Source organism: Somniosus microcephalus, unplaced genomic scaffold (assembly GCF_052327205.1).
Source record: "Somniosus microcephalus isolate GS21.2 unplaced genomic scaffold, FLI_Smic_1.0 unresolved_chr1, whole genome shotgun sequence".
NCBI lineage: Eukaryota > Metazoa > Chordata > Chondrichthyes > Squaliformes > Somniosidae > Somniosus > Somniosus microcephalus.
This window is the reverse complement of record NW_028225179.1, coordinates 175,392,646-175,403,429: the sequence shown is the minus strand read 5'-3', so window position 1 is coordinate 175,403,429 and position 10,784 is coordinate 175,392,646. Positions and strand designations below refer to the sequence as shown.

General features: G+C 55.9%; 1 protein-coding gene across 2 annotated transcripts; it reads right to left on the bottom strand.

Annotated features, from left to right (window-relative positions):
- Positions 1-3,637: 3,637 nt before the first annotated feature.
- Positions 3,638-10,471, bottom strand: LOC147096612 (putative G protein-coupled receptor 139). Of its 2 annotated transcripts, XR_015074664.1 has the most exons (4): positions 9,353-10,471; positions 6,475-6,634; positions 5,660-6,145; positions 3,638-4,568 (listed from the first exon to the last, which is right to left on the bottom strand). XR_015074664.1 is itself a non-coding variant. In XM_085974147.1 (3 exons), exons 2-3 carry the CDS (start codon positions 6,542-6,544, stop codon positions 3,655-3,657), a joined length of 984 nt encoding a protein of 327 aa, XP_085830273.1. In that variant the 5' UTR covers positions 6,545-6,634; positions 9,353-10,471; the 3' UTR covers positions 3,638-3,654. The 2 variants fall into 2 exon arrangements, 1 of the variants encoding a protein (XP_085830273.1); XM_085974147.1 differs by lacking the exon at positions 5,660-6,145.
- Positions 10,472-10,784: the final 313 nt, after the last annotated feature.

Below are 10,784 nucleotides of genomic sequence, written 5' to 3'. Positions count from 1 at the left end.
GGGGGGACTGAGAGTCGATGAGTGAGGGGGGACTGAGAGTCGGTGAGCGAGGGTGGACTGAGAGTCGGTGACTGAGGGGGGACTGAGAGTCAGTGAGTGAGGGGGGACTGAGAGTCAGTGAGCGAGGGGGGACTGAGAGTCGGTGAGCGAGGGGGGACTGAAAGTCGGTGAGTGAGGGGGGACTGAGAGTCGGTGAGTGAGGGGGGACTGAGAGTCGGTGAGTGAGGGGGGACTGAGAGTCGGTGAGTGAGGGGGGACTGAGAGTCGGTGAGTGAGGGGGAACTGAGAGTCGGTGAGTGAGGGGGACTGAGCGGGTGAGTGAGGGGGGACTGAGAGTGGGTGAGTGAGGGGGGACTGAGTCGGTGAGTGAGGGGGTACTGAGAGTCGGTGAGTGAGAGGGGACTGAGAGTCGGTGAGTGAGGTGGGACTGAGTCGGTGAGTGAGGGGGGACTGAGAGTCGGTGAGTGATGGGGGTACTGAGAGACGGTGTGTGACGGGCGGACTGAGAGTCGGTGAGTGAGGGGGGACTGAGTCGGTGAGTGAGGGGGGACTGAGAGTCGGTGAGTGAGGAGGGACTGAGAGTCGGTGAGTGCGGGGGGACTGAATCGGTGAGTGAGGGGGGACTGAGTCGGTGAGTGAGGGGGGACTGAGAGTCAGTGAGTGAGGGGGGACTGAGAGTCGGTGAGTGAGGGGGGACTGAGAGTCGGTGAGTGAAGGGGGACTGAGAGTCGGTGAGTGAGGGGGGACTGAGAGTCGGTGAGTGAGGGGGTACTGAGAGTCGGTGAGTGAGGGGGTACTGAGAGTCGGTGAGTGAGGGGGTACTGAGATTCGGTGAGTGAGGGGGGACTGAAGTTTCCCGCTCGCTAACGGCCTTGCCGGCTCCCGCAGGCCACTCACACTGACCGCGCATGCGCCGCCCGCACTGACCGCGCATGCACCGCCCGCACTGACCGTGCATGGGCCGCCCGCACTCACCGCGCATGCGCCGCCCACCCGCACGCAGCGGCCGTCCATCAGCCGCGCGATACGCGGGGGACCTCAGCAACGGCACCGGACCTCAGGCGCTAGGCAGGGGGAGGGGCCGGAGAGAGGGACAGAGGGGAGGGGAGAGAGGGGAGGGGAGGGAGAGAGGGGAGGGAGGGATAGGACAGGGAGAGGACATGACAGGGAGAGGGGGGCACACAGGGGCAGGGAGACCAAACGCCCCAAAATTGCCCTCGCGCCCCAAAATTGCCCTCGCAACGCGGGGCTCGCTAGGCAGGGGGAGGGGCCGGAGAGAGGGACAGAGGGGAGTGGGGGAGCGGGGGAGTGGGGGAGGGGTGGGGGGGGAGAGGGAGACAGGGGAGGGGAGGGAGAGGAGGGAGGAAGGGGAGGGAGAGAGGGGAGGGGAGGGAGGGAGGGAGAGAGGGGAGGGGAGGGAGGGAGAGAGGGGAGGGGAGGGAGAGAGGGGAGGGGAGGGAGGGAGGGAGAGAGGGGAGGGAGGGAGAGCGGGGAGGGGAGGGAGGGAGAGAGGGGAGGGGAGGGAGAGAGGGGTGGGAGGGATAGGACAGGGAGAGGACATGACAGGGAGAGGGGGGACACACAGGGGCAGGGAGACCAAACGCCCCAAAATTGCCCTCGCGCCCCAAAATTGCCTTCGCAACGGCTCGCTAACGGCCTTGCCGGCTCCCGCGGGCCGCTCGCACTGACCGCGCAAGCGCCGCCAGCACTCACCGCGCATGCGCCGCCCGCACTCACCGCGCATGCGCCGCCCGCCCGCCCGCAGCGGCCGTCTATCAGCCGCGCGATACGCGGGTGACCTCAGCAACGGCACCGGACCTCAGGCGCTAGGCAGGGGGAGGGGCCGGAGAGAGGGACAGAGTGGAGTGGGGGAGCGGGGGAGGGGAGGGGTGGGGGGCGGAGAGGGAGACAGGGGAGGGGAGGGAGAGAGGGGAGGGGAGGGAGGGAGAGAGGGGAGGGGAGGGAGAGAGGGGAGGGAGGGATAGGACAGGGAGAGGACATGACAGGGAGAGGGGGGACACACAGGGGCAGGGAGACCAAACGCCCCAAAATTGCCCTCGCGCCCCAAAATTGCCCTCGCAACGCGGGGCTCCCCAGTTAGTATCTATATATATAAAGCGGCTCTTCTGTCTGTCTGTCCCGATGTCTGTCTGTCTGTCTGTCCACCTGGTCTCTATACGTTTGGAAGTTACAGAGCGTACCGACGCGCGCGTCGCCTCAAAAGAAAGCTTGCGATTCCGGACTGGTCATAGGTGTATTTACATTTCGGCCGGACAAAAATCCCGCCCGCGGTATCCCAAAAACGTTCAGCGTTCCGCTCATTAGCATCTCATTAGCGACCGTGTGACGTCGAGGTCTTCCTACAGTTGAGTGTCGAGTGACTCGACGATTGACCAATCCTATGCTTCAGTGACCTGACCGGTCGACCAATTGGTGCGTGTGTGGGTGGGCCTTATCCTTCTGAACCGAGGTGAGTGGCCGCCATCTTGATTTTCCATGATTTTTTCCCCCGTACTTTCTGTGTGTTAGGGAACTAAGGTAAATATTTCAATTATGTGTTCGGCAATTAATTAACAATTTATTTGAGTTTTATATTGTGTTTAGCAACCCCCCCCCCCTCCTCCTCACCCTCGCGCAGGGGGGACTCGGGGCCTGAAGCTGAAAAAATTTCTCTCTCTCTCTCTCTCTTTCTTCCCTCTCTCTCTCTCCTCTTCCCTCTCTCTCCTTCTCCTCTTCCCTCTCTCCTCTTCCCTCTCTCTCCTTCTCCTCTTCCCTCTCTGTCTCGCTCTACTTCCCCCTCTCAGGTGTCGCGGACGGAGCGCGGGCGCGCCGCCCGAAGTTTCCCACTCGCTAACGGCCTTGCCGGCTCCCGCGGGCCGCTCGCACTGACCGCGCATGCGCCGCCCGCACTCACCGCGCATGCGCCGCCCGCCCGCCCGCAGCGGCCGTCCTTCAGCCGCGCGATACGCGGGGGACCTCAGCAACGGCACCGGACCTCAGGCGCTAGGCAGGGGGAGGGGCCGGAGAGAGGGACAGAGGGGAGTGGGGGAGGGGAGGGGTGGGGGGGGAGAGGGAGACAGGGGAGGGGAGGGAGGGGAGGGGGGAGAGGGAGGGGGGGAGAGGGAGGGGGGGAGGGAGAGGGGGAGGGAGGGAGAGAGGGAGGGAGAGAGGGGAGGGGAGGGGAGGGAGAGGGAGAGGGGAGGGAGAGGGGAGGGGAGGGAGAGAGGAGGGGAGGGAGAGAGGGGAGGGAGGGATAGGACAGGGAGAGGACATGACAGGGAGAGGGGGGATACACAGGGGCAGGGAGACCAAACGCCCCAAAATTGCCCTCGCAACGCGGGGCTCCCCAGCTAGTTTTCATTATAAAAGAAAGGTGCTGTTATGGATCAGAGTGATTTCCATGTGTTTATTCGGTCTGTCTTATTGTCTGCACATGGCTTTGGGAAGTGTTGAGCTTGTGAAGTCGCTCTATAAATGCAACTTTTCCATTGTTTCGCTATTGCCCTTATTCAATCCCCAATCCAGACTGACATATCGCTTCACACAATATTGTGCATCAGGGAGGGGGAAGAAAGAAACAGAGAAAGAGAGAGAGATTGCTAAAATGTCACACAACTATTAATAGAAGTAGAAAATGTACGGAATTGAGATCATTTATTTCAATGATTTCACTAACTTAATAATTGCATCAAAGGGACACTTAATTACATTCATCAGCTGCCCTCTGAATTTATTCTGCGCTGCTGCATAAATAAATGTGTTTGTGCAGGAACTCAAACTCTGAAGCATATACCCAGTTTCCTGCATTATGGTGAGAGGCTTATCGGAATCTGTGGCCATATATTGAATGTCTATCACTTCGACACAGACATCATATGTAACATTTACCAACCATAACAGGATAAAACTGCCTGAGATGGCGAGCAGTAAAATTATGGATTTTCTCCGACTCTCCATCTCTGGATCTTTGTGATTCTCAGTATTGTTACTGCCCCTGAGTCCCCTCCTGACTCTACTGGCCAATAGAATGTGCCTGATGGTCAGAGCATTGAGCAACAAAATCAAAACAAATGGAGCGAATGGAGTTAAAACAAGGTCAAACCAGGAGAATGCCGTCCACACGGGTGAGGTATAGAAGCTTGGTTTTATTGTACAGAACCACGATTCATTGTCAATTATTTCCTGAGGTTCAATTTTGAAGTATATTGGAATATTTTCTACAAAGATTATCCCACACACTGTTGCTATAACGACGGCCGCAGTTTTTTCGGTGCAATATTTGACTCTCAGCTTCTGGTAACAAATGGCCACAAATCGATCCAAGGTGAAGGAGACTGTTAACCAGACGGAACAATCAATGGCAACATAACCCAGGGTGAGGCTGAGACTGCAGACAGCAGTGTAGTTCAGGAATGAGTTTGTAAAATGATTATTATTAATATCATACATTATCACATTAACAATGATGAACAGTAGATCCGCCGCTGCCATGGCGACCAGGTAACGAGTTATACATCTTGAGAGGCCGCACTTTCCTCGGGAGAGAATCACAATTGTCATTAAATTAGCTGCAAGAAAGAGGAAAAAGGAAAATGAGCGATTCTCACAACAAAAGTGTTATTATTGTTTGAAAATGAATTGAAATATTGTGAATTTTTCTTGCTTTCACTCAACTCGTTCTGTCTGTGTGTTAACTCAGTGATTAATTCCAGAGCAAAACAATTCTTTACCCAGACGCATTAATATTTTCCCTCCGAGACACACAACGTGCTGTTATGGATCAGAGTGATTTCCCAGACTTTATTCAATCTCTACCTGTTTTGTTACAAAGGTCGCTTCACAAAATATTGTAGTAAATACAGACATTGTAGAGCAACACCCACACATCCCCTGCGGCTTTACTCTGAATTACTTTAATGAGAATGTGCACCGCACACACAGACCTGCCGCATTTATTACCAATAACCGGAGGGATACATTGCACCGTCCAGTTGTGTGATAATCGGACTCACAATGTGACACTTCACACAGCGGGTGAGGAGACAGAAGGAATTCATTAGCAAGGTGTTGCCCCGGTACATGCCCTGTGACTGATGGTGTTGGTCAGGTGGCTCTGTGCCACGTTGTGTGAAGGCACAGTGTAAATAGAAAGAATTTCACACCGGACTCGCAACAGTTACAAACAGCTGAAATTAACCGCGTTAAAACAGTTTGGCACCTGGGTGACTGGACATACTGGATGTGTGTCCGTAAAATACCAATTCAAAGTAATGACTGGAAACACGCATATTGCAATAGAGCATCAAATATTTTAATCGCCCGATTGACAATAGATTACTTATAATGGCCGAGAAGTATTGCAACGACACGTCATCCCGGGGAAGGTTGACTGGCTCCTTGTAACCTGGAGACAGAGATTTAGAATAGATCAGTAGTGCCCAGTAACAGGTGTTTAATGGTTTACTGACGGAGCCAGAGACAGGAGCAGTCTAAACCAAGGGTGACATTACCCACACAAAGTAGGACCAGTAAATAACTTGTTTCTTGTCTACCCTGACAGGCGCAACTCAGCAGTATAGGGCTGATTATCCAAATCCTACCTCTGCACCCACCCCGGGATGTTAGTTCTGCTCAGGGACATGGCCCGCCAAGTTCCTACCTCTTTAGTGCTGCCCAGGGATGTGCCAGGGAACCTGACCTGAGCATACAGTCAGCACATGATCAAGACTCTGATGGTAATGAGGCGGGGGTGGACATCCCAGTCTCGGTCTCATTGCCCTGGTCTACCTCATGCTCTGTGCCACTAAACAGTGGAGGGAAGAATGTGACATTGAGATCTGCCCCGGACTCCTGCTGACCCAAGTCTCTGGGACAGGGTGGACAGTCTGTAGATTGGAAGCTCGGTTTCCAGAGTCAGTCTCCGCCCTCGCCAGCATCCTGAAGTCTAAGCGGGAGCTGCTGGCTGCCGGTGGAGATCGGTAGGCTGAAGATCCTGATCCCCGAGGCCAGAAACCTGCAGGGCCGGCTGGGCTCCGATTGTCTTCTCCTGACAGTCCGATCCACGCTCACCAAGGCCTTGGGTTTGCTCTGTGCTGCCCGCTCATCATTTAAACGGCATGGACAGGAAACCGTGACGATCCCAGTGCTGGAAAGCAACAGTACAGTTTAGATGGGCTGCTCCTGCCGAGTGCTGCGACACGGGAGGCAATAATCTGCCTTAATATTGTGACCCAGAATGAAACTGGTACAATTGTAGATTTTGTAACTTCAGAAAAAATCCTGTTATCCATCTGGTGATTATATTGAGGACATGCTGGAATATGGGATCAAGTGGCTTATTTAACTGATATCAGAAACTAATGACTGTAAATCAAACACATCAAAACAAACAAACAGCATTGTTAGACAGGCAGCCAGAACAGTAATACAATTAACACTGAGAAAGGTGAATAATAACTGTTCGTAGTGACTTACCAGGAACACCAATCACTGCCAGAATGGGATAGAAAATTGCTGATATCTGAAACATTATTGGCAGCTGCATTTTTGCTCAGAGGTATCAGTGCCCGTCAGCGTGCTGGACTCACAGGTCAAACACCCTCAGATCAAATCTTCCTTTATATCAGAGAGAAATCTCAAGTGTACAGAATAATTGACATTAGTTACAGTCATTGAACAAACAGATTAGGTAACTGCTTCACTGCAATACTGATCAGGGAATAGATTATTTTAGTAACATTCCCTAGTGGAAATCAGAAAAAACAATAGTGGAGAATATTACTGCTTTTTAGATTCAAAATATTTCTAAAACTCCACTTCTAAGACACTGGCGTATTGTATTCCAATACAAGGGCTTTAATTCATGAGATCAGTCACATTGACATGGACTCTTAGGATGCATTTAGTGAAATAAGTGTCTCCATTTATATATCTACTTGCTGGAGTGCCCGGCGGTGCCGAGGCTTTTTCGAGGGCATGTTGTTGTTGGAAGAGAGAGAGAGAGCGACGGGGGGGCTGGGGGTGGGGGGAAGAGAGAGAGAGCGACTGGGAGGGGGGAGTGAGAGAGAGTGCGACTGGGGGGGCGGAAGAGAGAGAGCGACTGGGGGGGAAGAGAGAGAGCGACTGGGGGGTAAGAGAGAGCGACGGGGGGAAGAGAGAGAGCGACTGTGGGGGGGAAAGAGAGAGAGCAAATGTGGGGGGGGGAAGAGAGAGAACGACTGGGGCGGGGAAAGAAAGAGAGCGACTGGGGGGGAAGAGAGAGAGCGACTGGGGGGGAAGAGAGAGAGCGACTGGGGGGAAGAGAGAGAGCGCGACTGGGGGGGAAGAGAGAGCGACTGGTGGGAAGAGAGAGAGTGACTGGGGGGGAAGAGAGAGAGCGACTGGGGGGGAAGAAAGAGAGCGACTGGGGGGGAAGAGAGAGAGCGACTGGGGGGGAAGAGAGAGCGACTGGGGGGGAAGAGAGAGAGCGACTGGGGGGGAAGAGAGAGCGACTGGGGGGGAAGAGAGAGAGCGACTGGGGGGAAGAGAGTGAGCGACTGGGGGAAGAGAGAGAGCGACTGGGGGGGAAGAGAGAGAGCGACTGGGGGGGGAAGAGAGAGCGACTGGGGGGGAAGAGAGCGAGCGACTGGGGGGAAGAGAGAGAGCGACTGCGGGGGAAGAGAGCAAGCGACTGGGGGGAAGTGAGAGAGCGACTGGGGGCAAGAGAGCAAGCGACTGGGGGGAAGAGAGAGAGCGACTGGGGGGAAGAGAGAGAGAGAGCGACTGGGGGGGAAGAGAGAGAGAGAGCGACTGGGGGGAAGAGAGAGAGAGAGCGACTGGGGGGAAGAGAGAGAGAGCGCGACTGGGGGGAAGAGAGAGAGAGCGACTGGGGGAAGAGAGAGAGTGACTGGGGGGGAGGGGGGAGTGGAGGGGGGAGGGGGAGGGGGAGAGGGAGTGGGGGAAGGGGAAGGGGAGGAGTGGGCGAAGGGGAAGCGGAGGAGTGGGGAGGGAGTGGGGGGGATGAGTGGGGAGGGAGTGGGGGGGAGGGAGAGGGGGGAGTGGTGGAAGGGGAAGGGGGAGTGGGGGAAGGGGAAGGGGGAGAAGTGGGGGAGGAGCGGGAGGGGGGAGTGGGTGAAGGAGAAGGGGGGGCGATGAGGGGGAGGGAGGGGGGAGGCAGGGGGGAAGGGGGATGGAGGGGGAGGGAGGAGGGGGAGGGAGGGGGGAAGGGGCGGGGAGGGAGGAGGGGGAAGGGGAGGGAGGGGGGAAGGGAGGGAGGGGAGGGGGAGTGGGGGAAGGGGAGGGGAGATGGGGGAAGGGGGGAGGGAGGGGAAGGGGGGAGGGGGTTGGAGGGGAGGGAGGAGGGGGGAAGGGGAGGGGAGGGAGGAGGGGGAAGGGGAGGGGTGATGGGGGAAGGGTGGAGGGAAGGGGGGAGGGGAGGGGGAGGGGGGAGGGGAGGGGGAGGGGGGAGGGGAGGGGGGAGGGGGGAGGGGAGGGTGGGGAGTGAGAGGGGTGTGGGGAGGGGGAAGGAGGGGGAGGGGAGGGGAATGGGGGTGGGAGAAGGGGGGGTGGGGAGGGGTGCGGAGGGGGAGGGGGGTGGGGAGGGAGGTGGAAGGGGGGTGAGGGGTGTGGGGGGGTGGGGTGGGGAGGGGGGTAAGGGTGTGTGGGGGGGGAATGGGGGGAAGGGGGTGTGGGGGGGAAGGGGGGTGTGGGGGGAAGGGGTGTGAGGGGGGTGGGGAGGGGGTGTGGGGGGGAATGGGGGGTGTGGGGGGGGAATGGGGGGAAGGGGTTGTGGGGGGAAAGGGGGTGTGGGGGGGAAGGTGGTGTGGGGGGGTGTGGGGTGGGAAGGGGGGAAGGGGGTGTGAGGGGGGTGTGGAGGGGGGTTGGGGGGGAAGGGTGTGTGGGGGGGGAAGGGGGGTGGGGATGTTGGGGCAAGGGGGGGTGTGGGGGATGGGGGTGGAAAGGAAACTTTGTGCTATCCGGCACCCACGGGACCGACCTGCTGCCTTGCCTCAAAACTGCCGTACTCTCCATAGTTAATGTGAGAGATACGGAGATTCTTATCTCCGTATTTGACAACAAACACTGTTGCTTAGCAACAGCTTCTAAACACTCAGGTGTGGCCTGCAAGCTCTGTAGCTAAAGCTGTTGCTATAGCTACAGACCTTGCACAGCTTGACTGTTCAAACAAAGGAAAAAAAACAAACAAAAAGAATAAAAAACGGCTGCTGATTTTTGCCGGTGGCTCCAGATTATCGGATAGCTCACCTCCGGATAGCACAAAGTTTCCTGTACTTATAAAACATTTTTGGTAAATCTTTCTATAACATACACTTTACAACCTCACCAATCTTTTTATTAAAAAAGGGGTGCTCACCTCTCAGTGTGTTGTATCACAAACAATGGCCGCCGCTTCCTTTTCAGTTGGAAAGATTAGGCCCCGCCCACACAGTGGATTGTCTGTCTCGGTCACCAGGACCCGATTTGGAGCACAGAAGCCCCACCCACTCCAAGTTCCTGTACTAAGATGGCCGCGCATGCACTCTGTTACACACTGAATCAAAATGGCGTGGCACTGAAACTTTTCGCCCTCCTTGACAAAGATGGCTGCCGTTAACCTGGGGCTGTCAGCAGAAGAAATTTCCTCAGCTGCAAACACAGGATCTTCAGATTATTATTCGGGGCTTGCGACCTACCCCAGTTGCTTATGAAGCCTCCCCACCGACCGACCCCGGGAATGGAGCTGAGGCAACACACCCTCTCACCTCTGCCAGTGTTTGTCTCTGTCTAGTCCGGGAGCCTGGGTCTAGAGTTGCACTGCTGGCAGTTGGAGAAGCCTAGGCCTCGGGCGTGGAAAAACGGTGAAAGGTAGGAGAATTGTAGAGGTTAGAGAAAAGATTTACAAATTAATTAACTTTTTTAAGAACAATTTGTGTTTTAAAAGCAACTTTTTTTTTGCTGGAAATGTAGAATTGAAAGAAACAGGCAGAAAGCGGGAAAAAGAAAGGAACAGTTTGGAATCAAGATGGCGGCGACTCACCTCGGTTCAGAACGATAAGGCCCGCCACACACGCACCAATTGGTCGAAAGTCAGGTCACCAAAGCGTAGGATTGGTCAATCGTCCCATCACTCGACTGTAGGAGGGCCCGCCCGCACGCGCCAGGAACCCGGCGTACGATTGGTCGACCTCGACGTCACTCTATTGCTAATGAGCGGATAATGAAATGCTAATGAGCGAAATTTTGAACGTTTTTTGGATACCGCGGGCGCAATTTTTGTCCGGCCGAAACGTAAATACGCTTATGACCGTTTTGGAATCGTAAGCTTTCTTTTGACGTAACGCACGTGAAGGTACGCTCTATAACTTTCGAGTGTATAGCCGGACAGATACACACGTAAGGACAGACAGACAGACAGACAGACGTATCCATTTATATATATAGACTAGCTGGAGTGCCCAGCGGTGCCGAGGCTTTTTCAAGGGCATTATGTTGTTGGAAGAGAGAGAGAGAGCGACTGGGGGGTGGAGAAAGAGAGCGACTGGGGAGGTGAAGAGAGAGAGCGACTGGGGGGGTGAAGAGAGAGAGCGACTGGGGGGTGAAGAGAGAGCGCGACTGGGGGGTGTAGAGAGCGCGCGACTGGGGGGGAAGAGAGCGAGCGACTGGGGGGAAGAGAGAGAGCGACTGGGGGAAGAGAGAGAGCGATGGGGGGAAGAGAGAGCGACGGGGGGAAGCGAGAGAGCGACTGGGGGGGAAGAGAGAGAGCGATTGGGGGGGTGAAGAGACAGCGCGACTGCGGGGGTGAAGAG

Coding starts and splice junctions, on each gene's coding strand:
- LOC147096612 (XM_085974147.1), bottom strand. CDS start 6,544: ATGCAGCTGCCAATAATGTTTCAGATATCAGCAATTTTCTATCCCATT. Junction 4,569..6,474: donor GGCAGTGATTGGTGTTCCTG/GTAAGTCACTAC, acceptor TCTTTCTTGCAG/CTAATTTAATGACAATTGTG.